This window comes from Apostichopus japonicus, chromosome 22 (genome assembly GCF_037975245.1).
Source record: "Apostichopus japonicus isolate 1M-3 chromosome 22, ASM3797524v1, whole genome shotgun sequence".
NCBI classification, from domain to species: domain Eukaryota; kingdom Metazoa; phylum Echinodermata; class Holothuroidea; order Aspidochirotida; family Stichopodidae; genus Apostichopus; species Apostichopus japonicus.
The window spans coordinates 3,478,522-3,503,690 of NC_092582.1; the positions used below are offsets into that span (position 1 = coordinate 3,478,522).

Here is a 25,169-nt window from a genome sequence, read left to right on the forward strand (position 1 = left end):
TAAATGAAGGACATCTAAACTGTACAGCAAAAATGTTTCTAGTTCATTAAAAGTTATTAACATTTTAAGTGAGGAGAGTGTCAATCTGTCTAAACTTTCTGAAAGTACCTGTAAACAGAATAAGTTACATCACCAAAGATAAACTGACAAAGGGCTCCCATTTTCCATCATTATATGCAAACTCTGAAGAAGATAAAGATTTAATCATTAAAATTTGCACTTTATTATAAAGCTTTGGGTTCATAGCATAATCTCGAACGTATCAGTAATATGCACTAAAGGAAATGATGTTCGCCCCAAGCAGCTCCAGACTGCCCCTGAGTTACTTTTCTGTGAGTTGTTGAAGACTTCACGTTGCAAACAGTCCTTGCTTCAATGACAGTATCTTGAGTTCAGGAGAAAAATATTGTTATGATACTTTCCCAAAGTAGTGTGTAAGCTGAACCCCACCCCCTCCCCCTCCCCCTCCCTCTCATTTGAAATACTTTGGTACTAAATATTAGCTTCAGGCATATTATTTTGATTACAACAAGGTGAAAAGTGGTAAACAGTTTTGCATGTGCAACATTCCTAATACAATTTACTCGCATTTTATTTTGCAGACATTGAAATTAATACCAGTACTTCTTGGATCTAGCCAGCATAACTAGCAGGAAGTACAATGTGGAAAACTAATAGAACGAGCCATTTTACGATTTTATTAAGCAAAGATGAAATAAAAACATTTTCATTGAAATAACTTTTACAGGCTGTAGGGGTTTTTGATAAATGTTGATAGTAGAGAGAAATTAACCTTTTGGAATACAGAAAAATGTTACCGAGTGAGTGAAAACCTGCATTCAACTACCATCTTTTGTTTTGGCAGAGAAATGGACGTGGTTCAATTATGTCTGTTGCACGAATAAATTAGGTCAAAATGATATATAATTCCTGTGAAAGGTAGTCAAATTATATTTATTCTAGTTAAAATTCCCAGAACTAATGAAATACCTTTCCTCTGTTTTAGTAAGCTGATTATAATGTCAAGTTAATGCTTCCTGAATTCACTAACACCTTTAATATCAAGCTTGGGAGTAAATACATCAATTTTCAATGAATTAACTGTCTTTCAACTTACGCAAGATTTGAAGAAATCTTCATCTACGGATTTCTCTGTCAATCTCTCTACTATCTTAACAGCCTTTCTATGTGGCTCTAATCTTTCGTCAAGAATCTCTGCTACCTCCTTGTATCTGCCAGAAGAAGAAGGAGAAGACGAGAAAAACAAAGAAGTAATCAAACTAGTAATACAGAAACATCAAAATTAAACCGAAAATGAGACCAGATTGTGAAGTGTCTGATGACAAAAACATGATCTCATATGAGATGTAGTTCTAGGAAGTGGAAAGTTTTTATTTCGGTTTGTGCCATCTGGCACATCTGAATAAAAACATTTTACTGAGAGCAAACTTTACAGGGACGTCATTTTGCAGTACTGGATATTTCTAGAGGTCAGTTAACTAAAATGACTAAAAACACACTCCACAAATATATGTATGTACAGGAATTGACATAAATTATTAAGATGCACCCAGTGGTTCTGAGACAATAATTGACCAGTCATCTCTGACAACAAAAAACAAACTATCTGTCTGGGCTCATAAGGAGATATCAACATGCCCAAGAATTAGATATTTTAGATACTGTTCCCTTTCTTGAGATGCTGTTTATAAAACATAAGGATGAAGTATGCAATAACATACTAACACTACTTGTGGATTCCTTACAGATTAGCATATAAAACTGTCATCAGGCATCAAATATTTGAAAGTGAAGAACAAGATGTTAGCTCGTTGCCTCCCAATCATAAGGTCCCCAGTTTCAGTCACTCCAAGATTAATGTATGTCGTCCAGTTACAGAGTTGTTGACAATTGACAATTCATAATCATGGACGTTAAATATGAATCTAAGAGACTGACTTCGGTCAGCTTACGGCTTTGATAAGCCAATGAGGCTTCTTCGCGAGTTCCTGCTCGCAGGAGGATCTAAAATACATACAAGATACTTCTTTCCAGATTACAAACTGGCAAACTTGTTTTACGAGTACAATAGCATGTGTACCCGAATTAGTTTTAGCACAAGTACTTAATCTTCCTGTTAGTACCTACACTAGGTTGTCATTATGCCATGAACACAAGTGCACACCCAATTGGGTACTGTAAGTATTGAGTACAGGCAACTATGCTGGAATATGAGTAGGACTACGGTTTCACCACAAGCCTGCAAGATGGAGGCATTACTTAAATTTCAAGCAGCACATTACATTTGTGAATTCAACTTCTCTTCTTCTCTTAACGTCAAATGCACATGAAAGTCTCTTTGCTTTTTTGAAGCAAACATCAATATTTGACGCAGACCACAGTTTCATGGGTACCAAGACAAGCCTACTTTGCTTTATTTGAATCTGGACTTAAGTCATTAGTAATATTAACCGTAGAGCATAACTCCAAGCTGAGTGTTACTTTTTGTAAGAAAATTAAGAAAAAAAGTATGAATCATTGGTCAAGGGACTTGAGCTAATCTCACAAGAAGTAGACTATGGTTATGAAGAAGAAATCAGCCACTTGAATGCATGAGCAAAAGGATCATTTATCCTTGCCCACTCTAAGGAATAAGTAGTTGTTTACTGTTATCATATCCACCAAGAACTTATAATTTTGTAAACCTTTTTTCATAGTCATCCATGTTCTGATCGTCCTGTACTAACTTCTTTAAAGTTCTTCGTAATCTAGATGCAAACTGGAAACCTGAAAAAGAACAGTAAAGAAGTTGGAAAAAGTTGAATGCAGATAGCTGTTTTAAACACAATGAAATGATAACAAGATGGTATCCCTACCATATCATGATTGCATATACTTATATGTATATTTGGGTGGCCAATGAAATGAAATAAAAATGGAAGACACATCCAGAGCCATCAAGAACCAGGTAGGGTCCTGGGGACAATTATGTCACCAGGCCACCTTTTTGTACTATTCAGTTACTTACCTATATTATGAAATAAGAACAAACTACTCTGTATCAAATAATGTCCTGAGTCTCCACTAACTTTAAGCCTGGAATATGTTCTCCATGCTCCAATGACACATCAACAAAACAATACGACAAGAGGACATTGGATTCCAGTCATAACCCAAGAGGGAAAACGTACAGGTTACATAAATCAATATTAAAGATGCTGACATATGTACTGTTAGTGTGAAGATGGAAATGACCAAATTAAAGTTATGTAAATGTAAATACATAGATGTAAATTCTCAAACAGAGGCTAGTACAGTATACATACAAGCAGAAATTTCAAATGTGCAGCTGTAGAACTTTATAAATGATATTGAATGTTGATTGCTTTAGTTTTGCTTGTAATCCTTTCTTTGGAAATGCTGGCCATGCATGCATCTGGCAGGGGGGTCATGTCCGATAGAGCACAGTCTACTGAATTGTCTGACTGTCCAGTGTAATTCTGGATGTCTCTGTCACTATAATATCAGTTATGGGATGGGATGGGTGGGACGAAAATGCTTAAATTTGATTCTTAACAAAAGACATAATGTACTTCATTGGAATACTAACAGCTTTGTGAGCAAATAAACACATCTGTAACATGGATTGTACTTTTAGAAGTGACACTGTCACATGGAAAGCATTCACTGACATCTTTCCGAAAGACCAATGTTGAAGATTTCATCCATACCAAGGTGCATGAGTATATGTGACCAAATCCAAGTGTAATGTTGCAAAACAAGAGCTAGCACAGATACGACATCAGAAGAATCTTGATGAAATTGACAGTATTTATAAAAACAATTATCATGACTTTACCTTTATGGCAGACTTCCAGTACCTTCTGATGCAATCAGTTCAAATCTACGATGTGCTCATTAAGTTGAAAATTCAAACTACAGTGATTGCTTTATGCAGAGAAAAGAAATTTAGAAAGGGTATAAAACATTTAGTCCCAAGATTAATATATTTTCTCATTACCTTAAGGAACAAGAAAATCCTTGATTGAATCGTTGAGAATTTCAATATTTAATATCCAGCTTTACTGAATGCTACATTTACTCACACAAACACACATACGAACAGAATATCTAGATATATATAAAACAAAACTGCCATGTTGGTTACAAGAAAAGTATGAGTATACAGGATATTCTGGTTACGACAAATCAGTGTTTTTTCTGTCTATTTTGCCAAAATTTCTGTTAAATAAATAGTATGCTGATCATCTCAATTGTACTGTGAATTTATATTATATGATGCACTGTTCAGTATTTTCTCTTGAATGTAGTAGGCCAGAAATATTTCACAAAATGTGTGGCTGTAAAATACCAAATTCTGACTGGTTCATCCAGAACAATGAGCAGCTTAAAGTCAGATTGAACGATAGTTTTCGCTTAAGGTGGGCTGTGATTCATCACTGTACATGTCTTGAGCAGACTACACAACAAATAACCTACGCATCAGAATTCACATTGATACTCGATAGAATTGAACACCAAATGTTGAATTTGAAGTTTAATGTAACAGAACAGGGAGGCAAACGCTTCTGTGTTTGATACATTCAGAAATAAAAACAGAACGAGATCATCATGTGCTGCATTTTCAAATTGAGAAACAAATATCTCTACACGATGCGCCGTGCGGACGCAGTTTCGTGTAACTACTGCCAGTACGTTATCATAGGCCTAACTTACCGAAAACTTATGTTGTTATGTTAGGCTCCATTGAAATAGTTCTTTTTTAATTCTCGGAACTGTTCGTATATTAAATAAAGCTCCAACACTTCTGGAATCTTTAATCATCTATAATCATCTGCATTAAATCGAACATGCTTTCAACAGAATGACCCGATCATGATTGAATTGATTAATTCGAATCAACAATGCATGTCGCGGTGAAAATCATGAAACTATATATTGCGCAATCACACTTTTATCTTTCAGATATTATAAACGACTGAAAATAAGAGTCTGGTATCACTGCTTCGTTCGACCAATCATAAACTCTGTGACCAATTTGATCGAAGATAGGCAAGACAGGTACATGTTTTGTGTAGATTTTCTATACGGAACAAGCTCGCACACTGCTGTGTTCGTCTGTTCGATGCATGATGATCAGTAACTGCATATATTTATACGTCTACACCGTATACGCGTAGTTACCGTTAGAATGAAATAGTACATAACAGAAATTCAGATTCGCATTTAGGTTTAACCTTAGTAACAATTATGACGGACAGCATTCTAACGACATCAATTAATTGACAAAGTGCTTATCCTGACTCCTATGCGCTACAAAACCATCATCTTGAAGTTGCTCGGAAGTTGAACTTTGAAGCTGGACCGTAGGCCTAACGCAATAACAGACATTCGTGTAAATGAGTGTAAGTATTAGTTACTGTACAGTACACTATGAGTATTAGTACAAGCCTAGGCCTGTAACTTAAGTCTGTTATAATCAGAAAGTCAGACTAAAACTTAAACTGAAATGTTACAGTTACATACTTAGGCTATGCCCTATGTAAACAGCCTACAGACAGTATAACCTCGCAACACAGGCCTTCAAAAAACTAACTGAAGGAGGTCATATAGTTTATAATTAAAGCGCAACTGAACTTCTCAAGCCTTGTAAAGTTGTAGGCCTAGACATTGCCTAGGCCTAACGCCGACGTTAATGCTAAGCTGTAGGCTAACTATTGGGCTTAGGCTATGAAAGGCCTAGGCCTAGGCCAATGCTAGCACTGTAGCAGCAAACCTCCAGATTTAACAGGTGCACCTGATGTCATGATTTGTATATGCTTATTTGACACTTTGGAATAGCAAAATGTGCTGTTGGATGGAGTGGCAAACTCCTTCAAACTTTTAGGCTACATGTTGCTTCCAAAATATTAATTAAAAGCTAGCCTAGGTGTGTAATACTATGTGTAGAAGACAGTAAGCAGGGAAAGTTTAACACCTGAAGGAGGGATGCAGTATATCGATAAAGTTATTTGGAGGAACTACATAGCGAATGGAATGTTAACTGTGCACAAGAAATACTAACATTATTGGGAACATCTGCAAACCAGCTGTTCAGTCTGATAGTTTTTAGCTTTAAGATTCTGTTATGTGTATGATGATCTTGTAGTTTTTTTTTAGGGGGGAAAGGGGGGGGGGGGGGCATTGCTGAGTATCTGCAGCTACTGTAAGTCAACACAGTTTGGCATTGTTCTACCAAGTTTACTCATGTATGCGTCTTCATCAGTATATGTATGTATTTTGTTATTCTGGCCAGTGTATTAAAAGTATATAGGACCTAATGTTGAAGTCTAGTTTGCATTGTCTAGCAGCAGCCATACTAGAATCATTGTGTTTACATCGTGACTTACCTCGTAATGAGTAATATTTTTTTGGAGTACCCATGTTTGAAATTTGCAATCTGCACCAGTCTTTAAAGGCATTGAAGACTCGCCCCAAACAGCGTGCAGCGCTCTGCAAGTGAAGTTTTTCTCTTGTCGCTACAAAATGCAGACAGTAATGAAACGTGATACCTTGTTATCTTTAGCTGGATCTGAGATGTCCATCATTGTACAAGCAAGCTGTGTGTGTATTTTCTGGGATCGATGTTGGTGTCTAACAAATCTGTTACAACTCATTCGAAACTAGGTCAGATTACTGGCATTAGAAGTTTCTTTATGTGCGAGTCTTCACACCCTTTAAAGTTAGTCCTGAATATACAGTTTTGGATGGGTTGGAGATAATGGAATAATTTGTCCAGTATCGCATTGCAAACTGCTATGCAAGATGGTCAAACTGTTATGCAAGTGCAAAGTTGTATAAATACCTTCCTTTGTACACAATAACCTTAGCATGTTTCACATGAGACAGAGTTCAGAACATTCAACACTGCTACACTAAATTTTAACACACCATTACTCCCTGGCCTTGTTTAGCATGTGTAAGTTACACTTACTTTCATTACTTTCAAATGAAATATATGAGCTGTCAAATATGAAATATCCCGCAGAAATTATGAGCAGAAGTCAAATGTTCTTTGGATATTTCCTATCGGATTTCAAAGTGAAAGTTACAGAATATTTTTTTTTGCAGTATTAGGGATTACTCTAGATTTTTGTCTTGGCCTTGACACGGAGTGTATTACCTCCCACAAATCCCAGTCCAAGAATTCAAGTTTTGTATGAAATGTTCCTTCAAACCAGATATATTTTACAGGTTTTTAAGAATGTTTGTTGAACCTGTCATTTAAGTGTCCAACAATGGAGGTACTGTATTTTGGTGCTTGATGCCTTCTAAATGTTCAATAATATTTAGTAATGCTACAGCCTAGTACCACTTCCTCAAAATTTACCTCTTCAGCACCTCAATATTTAGATAAAACTACTTAGCAGAGGTTGTCTGTTTATTCTGTCAATAATTGGCCACAAGTACTTCTTCCCTTTGGGGGAAATGATGAAAAGTTAAAACAGTCAATAAATCTAAAACATCCCCAAGAAATAGCAAAAACAAATTTCAGAAAATAAGCAGGCTATAACACTAACTGGTAGCAGAGAAAAGCTGTAATAATTGAGTTTAAAATATGTATTTTGGGTGTAGTCCGAATGTTGAAGTTAACAATAAGTTTACAAAATATAAAATACCAAAAAAAAGGCAAGTTTTCTCTACAGTACAATTTAAGCTACTTTACATTTTGCATCTTTTCATTTGTTTTGCAATTTAACCACTTTGTGTAGAGCTTTAATAAATTCTGTGTTTTATATCCAATTAAATTATTCCCTTTACTACCACTTTAATACAAATATAAATAAATGCATCATTTTCAATGAGGAGGTCGTAGTTTCCATGAGAATATACAGTAAACTTACAGTAGATATGCATGGATTAATTTCACTATTGCTATCAAACCCCAGGCAAACTATTCAAGGTCTCCAACAGCGCGTGTTTGTAGCATACAGGAAAATCTGTCGAGGCTTCATATTTTCCAAAGCAGGATTTTTACTTTTGGATGCCAATTTTTAACCAAAAATTTGATCAAACCAATTGATTATTACTCAAAACCAAATTGCACTTGTAGCATCTGTAGTCAGGGTTACAGTAGGTAGAATCCTGTGTCTTGAATGCAAGATTCTAGCCAAGGTCTGAGTGTTCTTCTAACGTTAAGGTTTTCCTTTTTTGGTCAAATTAACTAAATTTGTGGACATTTCTGTAAGTGGCTGTATGATTTCATCTTGCGACACTGGTCAACTACGTCTTATGCGTTCATGCTATCATTTTTACGTTTCTCTAAGTGGCTGAGTGATCTAGACTAAACACTGGTCAACCATATCTTAAGCTTTGATGCTATCAATTTTAATGTTAAGAAAATGTAGTTTCATCAATTTATGTAAGTTTCATCAATTTACTGTAAGAGAGATACTTTGCTAATATGTTCCTTAAATCTGCTTTTGAGTTCTTCCCAATTCAAATACTGTACCATAAATCTCTGAAGCTTTTAAGTAATGCTCTGAATTCAGTATTTGATCGAAATATAAACTTTTGAGGTAAGGACATTTTTAAATACAGAAGGATGTATGTTATTGGCTGTATGTACCGGACAATCCCCAGATGAGGCAGGTTTTTTTTTTATCATTATCATTTTTTTACAATTTTCACTGTAAAAGTACTGTTGTGTCCTTCAAAGTTGTATTCGTCTTATTTAATTTGACAAGTCGAGGTCATTGATTCCTTGGGCTTGACCCCGTAGACACTGGTAAATAGCAAAACAGGTGTTCATGTTACAAACCTGTCATTATTCTAGACGCGGTAGTTTTGCCCTCCCCAAAGTTTAATTAATAGAAATGGACGTTTCCAAACATAGAGCATATAAAAACGTTTAGAGAGCCTTTTACAAATGAACTGTGAATGATGTGATTGGTTATTATGGACTTTTGTCATTATTAGAGGGGGGGGGGGGTGTGTTATGTTGTATACTTCTTGAATTTCTCCCCCTGTTCCAACCCTGAAGAACCGCTCTGAGAAGACGCCAAAAAAAAAAAAAAAGTGGCAGGTTTTCAGCAATGACAGCTGTGTGGTATGTACTACGTACATGTTTTAAACATGTACATTTGACAATGCTTAATGTTATGTTTGAGAAAACCGGTGTTTCTGTACATCGGTAATATGAGGAAGGCAATACCGTTGGTATGATCATGATCGCAGTACCGACTTTATTCAAATATATCGGTATACTGCAGGACCTTACCCAATATGATATTACGTAACTTTATATTGGTATACCGCGGGACCTTACCCAATATGATATTACGTAACTTTCGAATGTTCAACATTGCCTGGTGAAAATACCCTACAAAAGCCTATTCTGTATAGTGTACATGTTATTAAGTTAAGTTATATAAAAAAACTCTAGAATAAATAGTACATAAAAGTACATATTTATAAATAGGATGTAAAAACATAGTTAAGAGATAAAGGTTAAAATGGTATATTAATCTGATCTCACAGTACTATTGTAGTGTGGCATTCACAGCACACTCACTGCAATTTACAAATTGAGGCGTTATTATTACTACACAGTAGCAGTGTCTGTGTAGTTATAAAGCTTCATACTGAATGTATTAGTGATGATATCCAGATCTTTCAATATCTGGTATTTCAATTAAAATCAATCAATCAATCTGTGCATGCTGATATACTGTGCTAAGTATATACAAACAACGTAATTAAAGTCACCGTAGCGGAGAACAGGCATGGAAGACCTCACAGATCAAACAGTGCAAGTGGACTATGGAAAACGTGTTTGGAATAATGGTCACGTTCACTTTTCAGTTTTAACATTGTCTAATAGCGATGACCTCAAATTTAGAGATGAATAGGCCTACTGTACGTTCTACAATTTCTACTATACTGTAGTTTGAACACAGGAGGTCTGAGGAGGACAATGTTTTTTGCTCTTTGTTATGTTTTGACTGAAGTTTACAATCAATGTTCAATATTTATCAATTAATGTTTTGATAATGTTGTTATTATTGGCAGGTACAGTTACAGCAAAAACAGTACTTATATTTAAACAAATAAACTTGTAATTGAAACTCTTTTGAGTTACATTACTCAAAGAGGATACAGCTATACATAATAAATAATGGAGTTAGTTTTGATATGCTGTAGAGCTCATTCCAATATACTGCTATCAACTCAGGTTATAATTTCATAACACTTGAGTTTTGAGAGATGATCCCTTAAAAAGGTGATGTTCATCAATCCAAGTGACTGGACTGCTGTATATAGTCCATACATGCAATCTAGTATGTCAGTTCCTGAGATGTCACACAAAACTCAATGTGGAAACAAAACAATTTTATGGACTCAAATAACACGTTTTCATTGCATTATAAACTTGTCACGGACAAAGGTTGTTATCCAAGGGTGTTGTTCTCTGTTGTTTATATAGTTCGATAAAAGAACGTATTTTGGGTGAGTTCTTAGAAAACAATGGATTATTAACATTTATGGATGTCATCATCAATTTAGCCTTAAAGGAGCATTCCAGAGATTAATTTAGAATATTGAAAGGTTAGTATCTTGTAAACTGGATAGTTATATAGAAACAATTTTGTTTCCATTTTTTTTTGGGACTATAATGTATGAAGACTATAAATCTCAAGTCATCCTTTAATTTATCATTTTGGAGGCCTGGATTAAAGGTAGAGATATCTGTAGTGATCAGGAATAATTTCAATTACTACTTTAATACCTTCTTGAGTGTTGTGCAGCAAAGTATAATGATTAAAGTTAAACGTTTAACAGTTACATAGTTCATCAATTAAAGTGACTGGGCTATTAGTCTAATATGTACAGACCATTATGTCAGTTCCTCAGATGCAACACAAAACTTGATATACCGTATAACATGTTACTAGCACTACGTTTGTTTGTTGTTTTTGTTTTTTGTAACTGGTACATTACCAGTTCTCTCCTTAAGGTGAAAGACTTGCAAAACTCTGCTTATTTCTGGCACCCCTACTGGCCTACCCATCATTACAGTACCTATATAAGTTTTTCTTTTGTTTGCCTCAGAAAACTTGTAATATATCCTTTATATTTATTTGATGTATCTGTGATATGCTTGATGTTGGTAGAAATAAATTGAATAGAATTGAATATTATGATGGTAGATGTCAAATGACATATGATCAGTACTGTACCTTACTGTGTACTGTACATCAAAGTTCAATGGAGAAAGTGTGTACAGTACAGTGGCATTTGTGCTTAAGAGCTCAGCCATTATGTACAAAATGGGAAAGGGCTTTATTTCCTGTTCCTAACTGATGTTTTGTCTGTGAAATGAGGGTTTGGTATAATTGCTCATTCATTAATTAATTTGTTGTGAAAGTCTCATGGGATATTTATGACTTTGGCACAGTATGAATATTATATTAATCAAGCATTCGACAGCGTCTTGACAATGAACACTTAACATGTTCATTCCTTAACTGGCTCACATACATTACTAATTAGTGTCTGCCTATAATGTCTACAGTATATTTAGAAGAGACTTATATGAACTGTAGGGTTTCAGGACACCTTCAGCATCTTAGATATATTTCAAATTGTGTCACAGTACTGTAGTGTGTATGATTGTAACATATAAATTGTATGTTAATTGCGATGTGGTATTTTCAGCAGGAAATATTTTCTGTTAATTGCTTTCTTACTGTATATCTGCACAGCATGATTGAACATGAATAACAGTAACATATTCTCCTTTTAGGCCCTCCCCTTCCCTATCCCATGCCCCTTCCCAAGGACAAAATCATTCTTAACTTTAGCATTTTTCACCCAGCATTACCATGTGATTGATGTGTGGTCTTCACAAAATCTATTTAGACACAGGTCATGGATCGACTGGTACTCAGTTATTCAAAAGCTGGGATGTTATATTTACTGTACATGTATACATGTGTGTACCGATACTGAGGAAAGTGATAAAGGAAAAGAACAAATAAGCCACTTTTGATCATGCTTCCCCCCCCCCCCCCAACCCTCCAGTAGTTGTTTAATCACTGCTATCAAAATTTCTAGACTTTTATAAAAAAGAGCTCTTAACATTTGTTCCTTTTTTCCAGTTTCTTGCATGAGCAGCTTGGCTTTGATAATGTACTTTTACAATTACATGAAGACCATGAAGACTTGCTAAATTTAGTTCTGAAGTATTTTAAAATCCTCAATTTTCTCATCATTTTTTAGATGTAGGTTAGAATTTACATTATTACCCATCATCATCATTACCTTCACCTACTTTCAGTTCTGCTGTCTCTAAATTGCTGATTTTGGTCTTATGACATTTATGTATAAACATATTTCTTACTGTGATCCTTCAGCTGTGTAATATTCCAAAGATCTGTCATGTCATTCAAACAAGAAATGTGACACAGTTGTTTGCTCTTATCATTTAATCGGCGAACCTATTTTCGTTACTTTGATTTTCTTCACTCCCGCTCTCTCTTTCCCGTTTTCCGTTCAACAAGTAAATTAAGCCGTACGTATGTACATAGCCATATATATCAAGTGGAATGAAGGGAACATATTGTATGCTTTGCAGATGCTAATATAGATGATTTGTGAGTTTTAAAGTTACTTCTCATCTTTATACAGCTCAATAAATTTCTCTTTGCACTTTGGTTGAGCATATGTGGAGGCTCCTCAATCATGTATTTATGAACAGACGGTTTCTTCTAACCTAGATTTAACTATATATTGGAGTGCAACGTTATAATTGTAGTGGGCGTGTGTGCTACAATATTGGCATTACTTGCCAAGTGAACGATACCTATACATGACTAGACGTTGCAACTTAAAGTTTCATATAGTCTCTGTACATTTGCAGTTTAAGAGGCTAGCTGCGTAACCAACTTACCCTGAGCCTGTCATGGCGCTCACAAGGGCCTTCACTTTTTAGGTACCTACTGTGCATGACTATACCCCCTGGTGTGTTGTCCGCCCAAAACGTACCACCATGAACAACCGAAAAGTTCTTCCTAATACTGCAAGCACTCCACACAAACACTACCATACTGCGTATTTGCAGGCAAATGCAATTCTAGTATTGGGAAGGGACCACAAATCAGTGAGGATAAAAACCATGTAATATGTACAAATAAACTTAATAGTGCTCTAATGCCCTGATTCCTCAAAGTGGTGATCGCGGCTCTCTTAATTACCAAAATTTTTTGGAAGGTTGCCAAGATGCCAAAAACATTCTGTTGAAAGTAAAATTGGCTCTATTTGTGGAAGAAAAGGTCTTGATCATAAATTGCTTAAAAACCTACAAAATCAAATAAAAAATTTTCTCAAATGGAAGGGCAATATCTTCTCCTCGTAGATCCTTCCTCAGACCACAACATATCAACCACTGAAGGGTCACCAAGCTGATGACCGGGGATCTAATGCACACTTCCTGTTGATGTACTTCAACCCCTCCTCTCCCTCTGCCCCTACCCACCCACATTTTGACTCCTAAAGACTGAGTGAATGAAAAGTTCAACAAAACCTTAAGATAAATCCTTGTCTCTGTTCATAACCATTTGATCAAGTATGATAATTACTAAAGAATTATGCTTTATTAGTATATTGAAAGCAATAGAGTGTAGCTGTAATACAGGGCACTTGCCTCTGGACTGTCTCATTTATTTTGAGAAAAAATAAATAAAAAAGAGGAAGCAAAATTACATTTCATATTGATAAGTAAAATTAGATAAATACTCTTAAAAAACTGGGCAGGTTACCTGTAACTGCATTAAAATTTAAGCCTCATGTACTGTGGACAAGTGCAATGACAGTATAGTGAGCCTATTTTTGGGTGTCAAATAAATCTTCAGTACTATAAAGATTGTCAAAAATGAAATTGGTGACAAATGGCTTTAAATCCTATCCAATTTCATTTGATCTGATTGAGTGTAAATTATGAATAATTTGTTAAGCATAGTCTCATAATTTAGTTTGCTTGAAATGTTAAATATGACAAACTCAACTTACTATCTTTACTTTCAATTTGCATCTATCATTTTTTTTCTTTTCATTCTTTTGTTATTTTTTTGCTGTTGTAAAGTAATTATACCTTTTTTCATGGATAGTTTTAAGGTAAAACACAATAAATTACACCTGTTAAACTTTTAAGCAATACAATAGAAAAGCACATTTCAAGCATGTACATTAATACCTACAGTACTTGAATACACACTGTACAGTACTTACAATAGTTAACATGTTTCACATCGGTGCTCTTTTAAGTTGAATGCAATCTTTGTTATGACAGTAACAGAACATGTATAAAAATGATCTTAGCTACCTTTGCAGGTTCTAGGGAGTCGTTTTATGTCCACATTTTGAATTTAGCAGTATGCACTATATTTTCTGTACAAAGTTTTTTATAATTTAAGAAACAAAATGAAAAGGTATAAAACATTCTGAGTGAATTGAATGTTCTGTACTACTGAATATCTCTCCATATAAGTTGTGTAACAATGTAACCATATTTTTACTAGTATCGCAATAGGTCAGACATTTTATTCCATATGTTTTGGAGCCCCCTGGTAAATTGTTTTGTCCTTGAAACACTATGCACCTAGCCAATTTGCCCCATATTCAGTATATCTGTTTTGCATGTGATAGTCTCATTAAAAATCTGTTGAATTTTTTCGAAAACCTCCTTTGGTTTCCAAGATATACGCATTTGAAGTTTTGATAAATCTAGGAAACTCATAAAATATGTGCAAACTCAGGAATGCTGCACTCATCAACATTTCATAGTTTAGCCCTCAATAAGTTAACCTCCTTATTACAAGCCCACTTATATGTTTTGAATAATTTGGAGTTCCTCTTTTCAATGAAGACAATAAGTTATTTGAAAAAATAGCCTTAGGCTACAAATCTGTGTTCAGTGTCCTTGAAACGAAGGTTGTAAAAACAAAGGGATAACATAACAGAAAATTAGACAGTCACTCCCATCACATCATCAATGTGCATTATTTGATAGTGTTTATTCATAACTAAAACTAGAATTGAGAAAAAAAAACTTATCAAATAGTCAATCTTTGATGGTAGTTGCAGCTATTTTCATTATTTCTACTGCCTATTAGAGTGATTTGGTCAATGTTTTTCATAGGAGTCTGTAGACCTTTAAAAGAAGAGATGAAAGAAAGCAAAACAGAGTATCTAGTTACAAATTAGAAAAAAGCAGTTTTAATTGTCCCAATCTATATAATAAGTTACCTCAGTAGATAGATTGCGCTGAATAATATCTACTTGTGTGAACCTTGTATACATTTATTTAGTTCCACTCTCACCTGTCTCCCAGTCAATATATGCACCTTCCTACCCACCTCAACGACGTGATTGGAATGTTGTATAATTCTGCAAAGCAGCTATCCGTTTATCCTTACTAGAGATTCTACAGCCCTTCAACGGCACTTCATTCACACGTTACTTAATACTTGTATGTACTGTAGCTAGTGCACGGTACCTTATGAATGTTATAAAGGATATCTTCTCATGCAAAGGCATTCAGGTTCATAGGTGCATTCACCTAATAAATTGACTACTGTATACAAAATTGCAAATCAGCTAAAAGCTTAAATTGGGGTAGCCACCATGACGTGAAGTGCACAGTAAGTTACTAGTCATTCTGATTTTCCCCATATATCTAAATGACGCTGTCTAGCATCGTAAAATATATCCCGTCTGGGCCGATATAACTTCAGCTCAGAATTTTATTGTAAATAATGATACCTCAGGCAAAGGTACATTCTGCGGTGAGCAGTGTAATATAGTTGTACTCTATGATGAACTTGCTTCAATCTGGTAGGACCGTTTGCGAATAGTAATTATAGCAGGCTACTGTACTTTTTTGACATACATTGTTGTTTCAGTTTTACAAGAAAATATCACAAGGTTATTATTTGGACATAAAAATATCTTCAATGAAGTAAACAGTCAGTATCTGGTAACCTTAAAGGATGTCCAGGGGAAATAAAGGGATGGCCCAATGACTGTATGCTACTCATAGTGAGATAAGAATTGTAGTTTTGTTGCTATGACATCACACCTGTTGCACTTCAAGTTCACTTCACATTTGGTACAATACTCGTGAACTTCAAAGGTCATCATCTCAAAAGAGACTTTTGAGAGTGAAAGAAAAAGTTCACCATGTGAAAGCATATGTTTCTCTTTTGTTTTGGACTTTCCCGAAATTAAAAATAGCTAATTGGTTTCATGACCACTGTACTTCTCTTTACAAGGGGTTATGTGGTGATGTAGAACTACTATACTACATGCCTTGGTCATGCATGAGGATTATGGATAGTGACAAATTTAAGATCTTGCAATTTAAGAACCACAGTTTGAATGGTTCATATATGTGTTGTCTTCTTTCTTTTTTCATTCATTTCAATTTAAACCTCTTTTGTATCCGTTGCTTGTGTATTTGTACGATGTGAAAAGTTACGTTGCAAAAACGAGAAGCTACTTTGCTATATAACTACAGTATGTTAGTACATGTCATATTTGTGAAGGAGATCTAGTGAGCAGACTGCATATATGAATTTTAGGTTCCATTTTTTTTGTTGCTTTTTCATCTGTTTTCTTAAAAGCAATCTATATTGCTTTCAAGTATGACAGAACAACCAAATATGATCGTCATATATCAAAAGTATACTTATACTTATACTTATTTTTGTGTCTTTTCTATAGCAACATTCTCAACAGACTGCAATATTTATTTATCTAAGTTGTCCATCTGCAATTCCAGGAAATAAAATATTCAGTTATTGAGAGGTCAATTTGGTTTGGAGAAAACTAGCTGCTTCTTTTCGCTTTTGGTTAAAAGTAAGGTAACTATTGGTGGACAATGCAGAATTTAAAGCATTCCATGGTCTGTATAGTCACTTTTATCACCTTGGGCTTAGGTTCATTGGAGAAGATTATGAAAATATTATGAAAATAATAACATATAATGCCACTATTTACAAGTAACTGTTTCCATTCAATACACAACTTTGATGATGTTTGATCAATCAAATTGCCAATATTTTATTGTGATTGATGTGTAGCCACACGTATACTGTATGTGTGTGTGGTTCTCATCCACTTTTTTAAGTTTCAGTTAACTAACTTGTTATTGTTACAGATATAACCATGCCGACTAGCTAAAATACACTACCAGCATGTATCTAGAAGGCAAAGCCCAATTTGTACAGGTTTTAATGTATTAAACATCACAAAACCTATAGTATATACATGTACTGTATGTATTATCAAAGATGGCAAGATTTACATATTTTAAGTATGGATATCTCAGTCCTGAACCAATCGCAATTGGTAATTAGCTAGAAGGAAGAAAGTTGTGCAGTCTAGTCTTGGAACAGACTGTACTGTACAAGCATGTATACTGATGACAAACCTATAGCATTAATAGAATAGATCAATCAGTTATTAATTGTTGACCTGATTACACATGGTGATTGGTTTGACATACAATTAAGTTTACATGCATGGGTGCTCAGGTAGCAATGGATCTGCAGTTTTGACATACTGTACTGCCTGTGTGTGCACTTCCTTGGTATATAAGGTAAATGTCTTCTCTCAATTCTAACATTGCAGTAGTTAGTGTAACACAATTCCATATAACACAGTCATTAATTGCTGACAGCTTTTATTAGCTAAAACTATAGAGTTGAAACTGTAAGGATGCCCAGGGGGAAGGGTTTATGTGGGGGTGGGGGCCGGAGGGGGGGACAGAGGGGGCGTGAGGTGGGGAGGTGATTCACTGGTTAAGCCAAGTTCTCATGATAGAGACATTGGACAAGTAATACTCCAAAACTAAACTGGTTAGGGTATTTACTAATTTATGATGAGATAATAACATGTCTACACTTTACATGCATTCCAATGTACTAAGCTTTCAATACTTGGTAGTTACATTACAGCACTGTCCCCCTTGTGACCCACTTTGGAGCCATGCTGACTTCCTTCCCATCTACCATCCTGAAATTCACAAAGTGTATTCTAGCTGGAATATTCATCTGCTGGAATTTTATTGGCTTTTAGGTTTTCTCACTTACAGGAGGGTTTTGACCTTGTTTATCGATAAATTCACCTCTTACAAGTACAGTAAGTTGTAAGCATCCATTGATGTTTCTGATATTTTACAATTTTCATAAGGTTTGTATACTGTACGTGGCTGTTTCCTACAGTAGGGATGACAGTGTATCCCAAGAGTGTTCTTGAATATATAATAAATTAGCTCAGAGAGATGTTTTTTTCTTAATTAGAGTGCAACAATCACAGTAAGCTTTAAACCCTTTGACATAAAAACTTAATGTTATGGGGGGAAAAAATTGAAATTTCCTGTAACATTCTATGATGCCATGATTATTTCATGAGATTCATTTCCATCTTGTGTCTGCTCAATATTTTTGTGCACGATCGACCATGTTATCAATGTGGAGTGTGCCCATTGGCAAAACTCCCATTGTGATGTCACAATCATTCCGTCACCTCGTATCATTATCGATCACTTTAAACAAACACACTCTGTCATATCGAGCTCCCTAGGATGCAATGCCTTCTACCCTGAACTTATATATTCGAGGGTATAAGGGAATTCTAAGAGCCCCCAAAAAAAACCTAACTTCAATTCATTTCTCACACTCTGGATCAAAGACATTGCCTCAAGACTACTGATTCCCATTTCATTTCTTGTTATATCATATTCTTTATCCTGATGACATCACTAGTTGCCATAGAAACCTGAGTAAGTAATAAAGGGAAACAAAAAAATTTCCTGGAGAAGTGTCTTCCACTTGCAGTTTGTGAAGTGTAATTTCTTAAGTAATCCCTTATTTTGCAGCTTGGAGGGATTACAAGTATTCTGTGACTCGTAAAGTTTGATAAATATTTCTTTCCGGTTTTGAACGCTGAGACTTTAAAGGTTAAACATGGAAAAAGAAACATTACTCAGACATGAGGCTTATTTACATTTAAGGTAAAAATGTATTTTGAATAATCATCTTTTCAAAGAAATTTGCTTACTTTTATAATTTGATAATCTGAACTGTTAAAATATGCAATATTTGTGTCTTCGTTGTTAAAGTGTTGGTTGTTTCCTGAGCGATTTCTGTGAAGTTTTCCGTGAAATTTCCAAAAAGAATAAATAATACCGCAGGTTATTTGCCTCTGCACGTGTGCAAAACTTAAGATTGCTTTAGCGATACTTGTGTTTTTTATTGCAACAGGGTATTTCCGTTCCTAAAAGTTTTCCATGCCTTTATGGATACTGTAAATGTTCAAATATTTGATCCACTTTGCTATGACACTGACCATGTTACCATAATAATGAAGTTTTTGACTAGTTTCATTTCAAATAATTAGTTTCTTTTCAAAGAATAAAGCAAAAGTAGAGTTTCTTGAAACAATTTTGATCGACATTTTGGTTGCAACCGATAATACTGTGAAAAAAAGGTTTCCAGGAAACACTTTTTTTTTAATTCAATGGTTAATTTATATCAAATATAAATTTGTGTGGTGAAAAGTACTAGGATGTTATCTAAGACCTGTTTACACTTGAGAACGAGCACAGTGATGAACCGTGGCCTCTAGGTACGATTTGTAACTAGTGTGTTAACTCGGATATAATTAGGACCCGGCGCGATAGACTAGGATCAAGGGACTCAGGGGGAGGATCAGATCCCGTGCTTAAATTTGTAATTATGTAAACGCAGCTCTGGGTTGAGGTGGGATCAACAGTGACCTTAAACTTTCATTGGCTTGTTTCATTGTTGTTTCTTGGGGGCACATAGCACTAGGTAGTATTGATTTATAGCAGAAACAAGCATCATACAGCTTCTGGTTTGGTGCCTTTACTTTTGGTAAACAAGGGAATTTGCTGTTTGTTGATTTTGCGAGTGTCTGATATCTAGCAGAGGGTGTAAAGTAAATGCACAGAGGTTGAAAATCAAAATCAAAATCACCTTGTTTTCCGTGTAGCGTGAGGTCCAAACTGTAATGTAATCGTGGCCTCATTTTGATTGATTGCATTATTCTTTTCAGTAAAAAAAATCAGTAGGTTTGATAAAACTGTTATGGCCAAACATAACAAGCTGTTTTGATAGGCGAAGGAAAATGATGAAATATCATTCAATCCAAAACTTCTGCCACTGCCCTTATATTTTGCTTTTCTTGGAATTTTTTTTTGATAAACAACATTGGAATTTTGTCACTATGGCAAAGATGGTAAAGTATTGTAGAACTCCATACATGCCTATGTCAGCTTGGCGTTACGAAACAGTACAATAGAGCATTAGCAATTAATTAGGGATTTGTGACTGTAGACACGCAGGTAATAATTTATTCGGTATTGCAATGCAAAATGCTATACACAATGGTCAAATTGCTATACATAATTTGTAATTATGTACAGCCAATTCTTTTGCACACTAATAATAGTCTTTTGTACACTAATAATAGTCTATTGTAAGAGAAACTCAGAGCCTTTCAATCTGTTACAAAAATACTTTCAACACAACCTGACACAACAGAGCTTTTGTGACAGACCTAGTCTAGCAATTTTTTTATTCCCTGGGCAATAAGTGGATGAAGCAAGAAATATATAAAATATAAAATAAAGGAAGAAGAAGTTTCTTGAATAAACACATATTCCCTCCAGTCAAGCCTCTATTATGAAATGGAGATAAAGGCCAAGTTACAAGAAGTTAACAAACCTCAGGTTTGCATTCTGCAGATATTTTTCCAGTTATGTAGTAATATTTATCTCGAGACTAGAAGTTTATTTCTTTATAACTGCAGAAGTACATGTTGCCTGAATTGTGTAAAGGCTTCTAGCATTGGATTGTAAAGTGTAACTTTGTGACGTTTTTAACAGCCTTTTAAATATTTTTTACTGATTCCTGTGCAAGACTTTGATGTTATTACTCCTAATTGTTCAGCTTGTAGCAAATAGAAAATAATTTCTTTTTGACCTCTTAGGAAGTTCATACTAGGACAGAAATGACAGGCCTGTTAGTATTATTGATTTACCTACCTGCACATGCTTTTTATCCCTAGTATATTACAGGGAATGATTTAGTGTTCAAATTTGTGTAGCAGTATTGAAGGCTCTGAAATTTGTCTCTTAATAATAACATACTATGAAAATTGTAAAATATTGCTATACATCCTTGAACTTGTATAGCAATTTGACCATTTTGCAAAGCATTTTTGCGATGCGATATTGGATAAATTATTCCCCGACTCCCCCGTACATGCTTTTTTTTCCCCTCAGTATCTATAAACATTTTATCAACAGTTACCCAAAATCGACCAAATTGATGTAATTCTGTCATGTTTTGTATAAAATGGCGTCTTCTTCTCTTACAGCGCCAGACTATGGAGGCATCGTGCATGGAGCTGGCTCTGGAGGGAGAGCGGCTATGCAAGCTGGGAAACTGCAGAGAAGCTGTCAGGTACCTCGAGGCTGCCGTCCGTGTCGGTACAGATGACCTTCAGACACTCAGTGCCATCTACAGCCAGTTAGGAAATGCTTACTTTTACCTCCAAGATTATCTGAAAGCTTTGACCTACCACAAACATGACTTGACACTCGCTAGGTAGGTATCATTAGTTTTCAACAAATGGTATTATTTTTTGGGAGGAGAGGTGGAGGGGGTATTATTTTTTGGGGAAGGGGGTATTACTTTTTTTGGGGGAGGGGGTATTACTTTTTTGGGGGGGAGGGGGTATTACTTTTTTGGGGGGAGGGGGTATTACTTTTTGGGGGAGGGGGTATTATTTTTTGGGGAGGGGGTATTTTTGGGGAGGGGTATTATTTTTGGGGGAGGGGGTATTATTTTTTGGGGAGGGGGTATTATTTTTGGGGGAGTGGTATTATTTTTGGGGAGGGGTAATATTTTTGGGGGAGGGAATATTATTTTTGGGGGGAAGGGGGTATTATTTTTATTTTTTGGGGGAGGGGGTATTATTTTTTGGGGAGGGGTATTATTTTTTTGGGGGGAGGGGATATTATTTTTTTGGGGGGAGGGGATATTATTTTTTGGGGGGGAGGGGATATTATTTTTTTGGGGAAGGGGGTATTATTTTTATTTTTTGGGGGAGGGGGTATTATTTTTTGGGGAGGGGTATTATTTTTTTGGGGGGAGGGGGTATTACTTTTTTTGGGGAGGAGGTATTACTTTTTTGGGGGAGGGGGTATTATTTTTTGGGGAGGGGGTATTATTTTTTGGGGGAGGGGGTATTATTTTTGGGGGAGGGGGATTATTTTTTGGGGAGGGGGATTGTTTTTTGGGGAGGCGGATTATTTTTGGGGGGTATTATTACTTTATGGGGGAGGGGGTATTATTTTTTGGGGGGAGGGGCAATTTCATTTGGTCCCTGTCAGGTTTACATGGAGTTCGTGGAATTGATGATCAGAGATTACACCACTAAAGTCATGTATAGAGCTGTAAATAGTTAGATACTGGATTTGAAATTTTAGGAAGGGTTTATTTACTTTGCTCCTCTCTTACCTGTCTGCCACTTCACATCTGCACATTCCCATCTACCTAACTACTGTACACACTGGAAATGTTTTAGCACTGCGCCCTCGCTCCCTGGGCACCGCCCACTTACACCTCCTTCCTAATCTACCACGTAGGAAGAAACTACACATTTTTGTTAGCGACTTTTAGGTTACAAACTTCTATGATTCTGAATACATCCTGCTACATCTTTTGCTTCAGTTATATTTCGGTTAATCATCACAAACGTTTAACACTAGATAAATGACATGTATATGAAATCAGGAGTGATGTGTATTGCTTCCTCGCTTACCTGTCTCCCCACAACTTTACCACTTTGCTCTAGTCTTCCTAGAGTGATCTTACAATGGTTAAGTTTAAGAAAGCAACTGTCATCCTTATTTCAGTCATGTTCACTAAGTGGGAAACTAAAATTATGGAAAAAAAATCAGCAAAACCACTTTCAAAACTGTTCATATTTTGCCCATTGTGTGGACAGCAAATGCTATGTGTATCACATAGAGAAGGGGGACTCCTGTTGTGTTATGGGTCTTCAGACTATTCACTAGCTAGTGAATTTCACACTTTGCCAGGAGACAAAGAGGCACTTGACATTTCTGCCAGTGGACATTATGACTCTAGACACTTGATAAGTTGAGTAACAATTGTCTGTCAAGAAATGGCATGGTTTTTGTACCTACACCCTGTAACATGTGCCCCGAATAATTGCTTATAAATTAGCAGATATGAATTGACTTCCTATATAAGTCTTTACAGTACTGCATCTGATTTTTGCTAAAATTCAGGTAAATACATTACTTGTAAGTGGAAAACTTGCTTTTAGCCAGTGTACTTGCACTTTATAGCAAGTGGTTAAAAGCTTGTGAAATTTAATTCTAGGCCTACTGTTATAGTAAACTGTGCTTGATTACCCTGAAACTAGGAATCTTCATTATATGTAGGACACTTTCCGCGTGTAGAAGAGAGAAAATACTCGCCTTTTGACAAGGTATACCGCTGATTAGAGTAAGTTTAGTTCTGGGTCTAAAAGGTATGCTAAAGTTCCTTTTGACACTACACAGATCCATGGGAATAGCACATGTTAGGGCTGACCATGGCAAGTGTATATAATTTCTAATTGCACACATGAAATTGAGATGATAAGATGAAAACATCATAGGATGATGAAAAAAAACATGTAGAACATCAGTAAACTAAGAACAATTTAGTAAACTTAGAACATCAGTCAACGTAGAATATCAGTAAACATAGATTATCAGTACACTTGGACCATCAGAGTAAACTTGAACATCAATAAAGTTGGTACATCTGTAAACAAAGTAAGACGAAAGTTTGAACAATAATAAATTATTTGGAAAAGCTTTGGTCATTAGGCATGGGTGCCAACAAGGGCCCTTTATTAAATAAACCCTTCCTGAACCTTGTAGTATTTGGACTCCTGAATTTTAACTCAAAAGTGTTGAGTTAAACAAGTTTTCAATACTTTAACATTGCTTGAATAAATAAGCAAAAAAAGGAAACAAATGAAACAAAAAATAAAGTTATAAATTTAAAAAAAAATCAAAGAGAAAAGAAAATATATGCTAAACTTGCAGACGTTGTTTTTTGCACCATGGTTAACTTCACTAATTTACCCAAATCATTGCAACTGGAGAAGTAATTATAAGATTTGGTTAATATAATACTTACCCTTATAATATGTGTTAGACTACAGTACATCAATATGAGATATTTATATAAATCTATATAATTTTAGAGATAATGGCTTGATACTCTTTGTAACTGTTCATATAAACGCAGACTGTAGCCATCTCTGTGTTAAGTCCTTAGCTCTAATCAAGTCTGCTGCGAGGACGATCAATAATTTATCATCTTAAGTCGTCATTAAAAATCTTTGCCAACGCATTCGAGTCTTTTAGCGAAATGCAGACAGATTATACATGGTCAATATTTGTTTGAGTGAAACTAGGTCAGGTAATGATATGTTAATGTTTCAAGTAAAAGTCCCAGTAGAAATGTGAAAATCATTGATTTTTTTTTTCTTCTTCATCTTCTTGGTTACCACTGCACAAAACCTGTACACAGGAGAGGATAAGAAAAACAATATTTGATCAGACGTGCTTTGAGATTTGGTATAAATTTATTTTTGGTTCACATTTTCCATTTATATAAATATTGTTTATATAAGCATGTGGGTATTTCTGATGCAAGTATGGAGCATAGAGTGAAAGTAAATATGGTTATAAACTCCTTGAATAGAGAATGTAGTCCCCATAAAGTAAGTAAAGACAAATACATTTCAGCTGCCAGAGTCTATAGCAATAGCTCTTCGCATACAGTATGCGCTGCACTGCACATCCATCTACTAAGACGTACATGCGGTACGTATAAAGTACTTTCAACAAAGTATAACAGAGGCTTTTTCCCACGTTAATTTGGATTTGATGAGGTTTTCAAATGGAAGAGGGACGGTTTGGTGGGGATGGGGAGGGGTGTGTGGGGTGGGGATGGAGGGGATTGGATGTACACTCTTGTTCTCAACTCTGT

At 35.4% G+C, this 25,169-nt stretch overlaps 2 protein-coding genes across 4 annotated transcripts in view; one reads left to right on the top strand and one right to left on the bottom strand.

The window, feature by feature from the left end:
- LOC139963449 (putative RNA polymerase II subunit B1 CTD phosphatase Rpap2) overlaps positions 1-4,966 on the bottom strand; it is a 63,074-nt gene extending 58,108 nt beyond the window's left edge. Inside the window, exons 1-4 of one of the 3 annotated variants that reach the window (XM_071964218.1) lie at positions 4,738-4,966; positions 3,860-3,948; positions 2,706-2,779; positions 1,118-1,232 (exon numbers count right to left, since the gene is read on the bottom strand). In XM_071964218.1, coding sequence (XP_071820319.1) covers positions 1,118-1,232; positions 2,706-2,725 — 135 coding nt within the window. In that variant the 5' untranslated portion in view covers positions 2,726-2,779; positions 3,860-3,948; positions 4,738-4,966. Of the gene's footprint in view, positions 1-1,117; positions 1,233-2,705; positions 2,788-3,859; positions 3,949-4,383; positions 4,624-4,737 lie in introns of those variants that run through there. The other 2 variants (XM_071964216.1, XM_071964217.1) reach the window with 2 other exon arrangements.
- Positions 4,967-5,134: 168 nt separating this feature from the next.
- LOC139963448 (uncharacterized) overlaps positions 5,135-25,169 on the top strand; it is a 74,891-nt gene continuing 54,856 nt past the window's right edge. The window contains exons 1-2 of the mRNA XM_071964215.1: positions 5,135-5,426; positions 21,466-21,695. Of these exons, the coding sequence (XP_071820316.1) occupies positions 5,421-5,426; positions 21,466-21,695 (236 nt within the window). The 5' untranslated portion in view covers positions 5,135-5,420. The remainder of the gene's footprint in view (positions 5,427-21,465; positions 21,696-25,169) is intronic.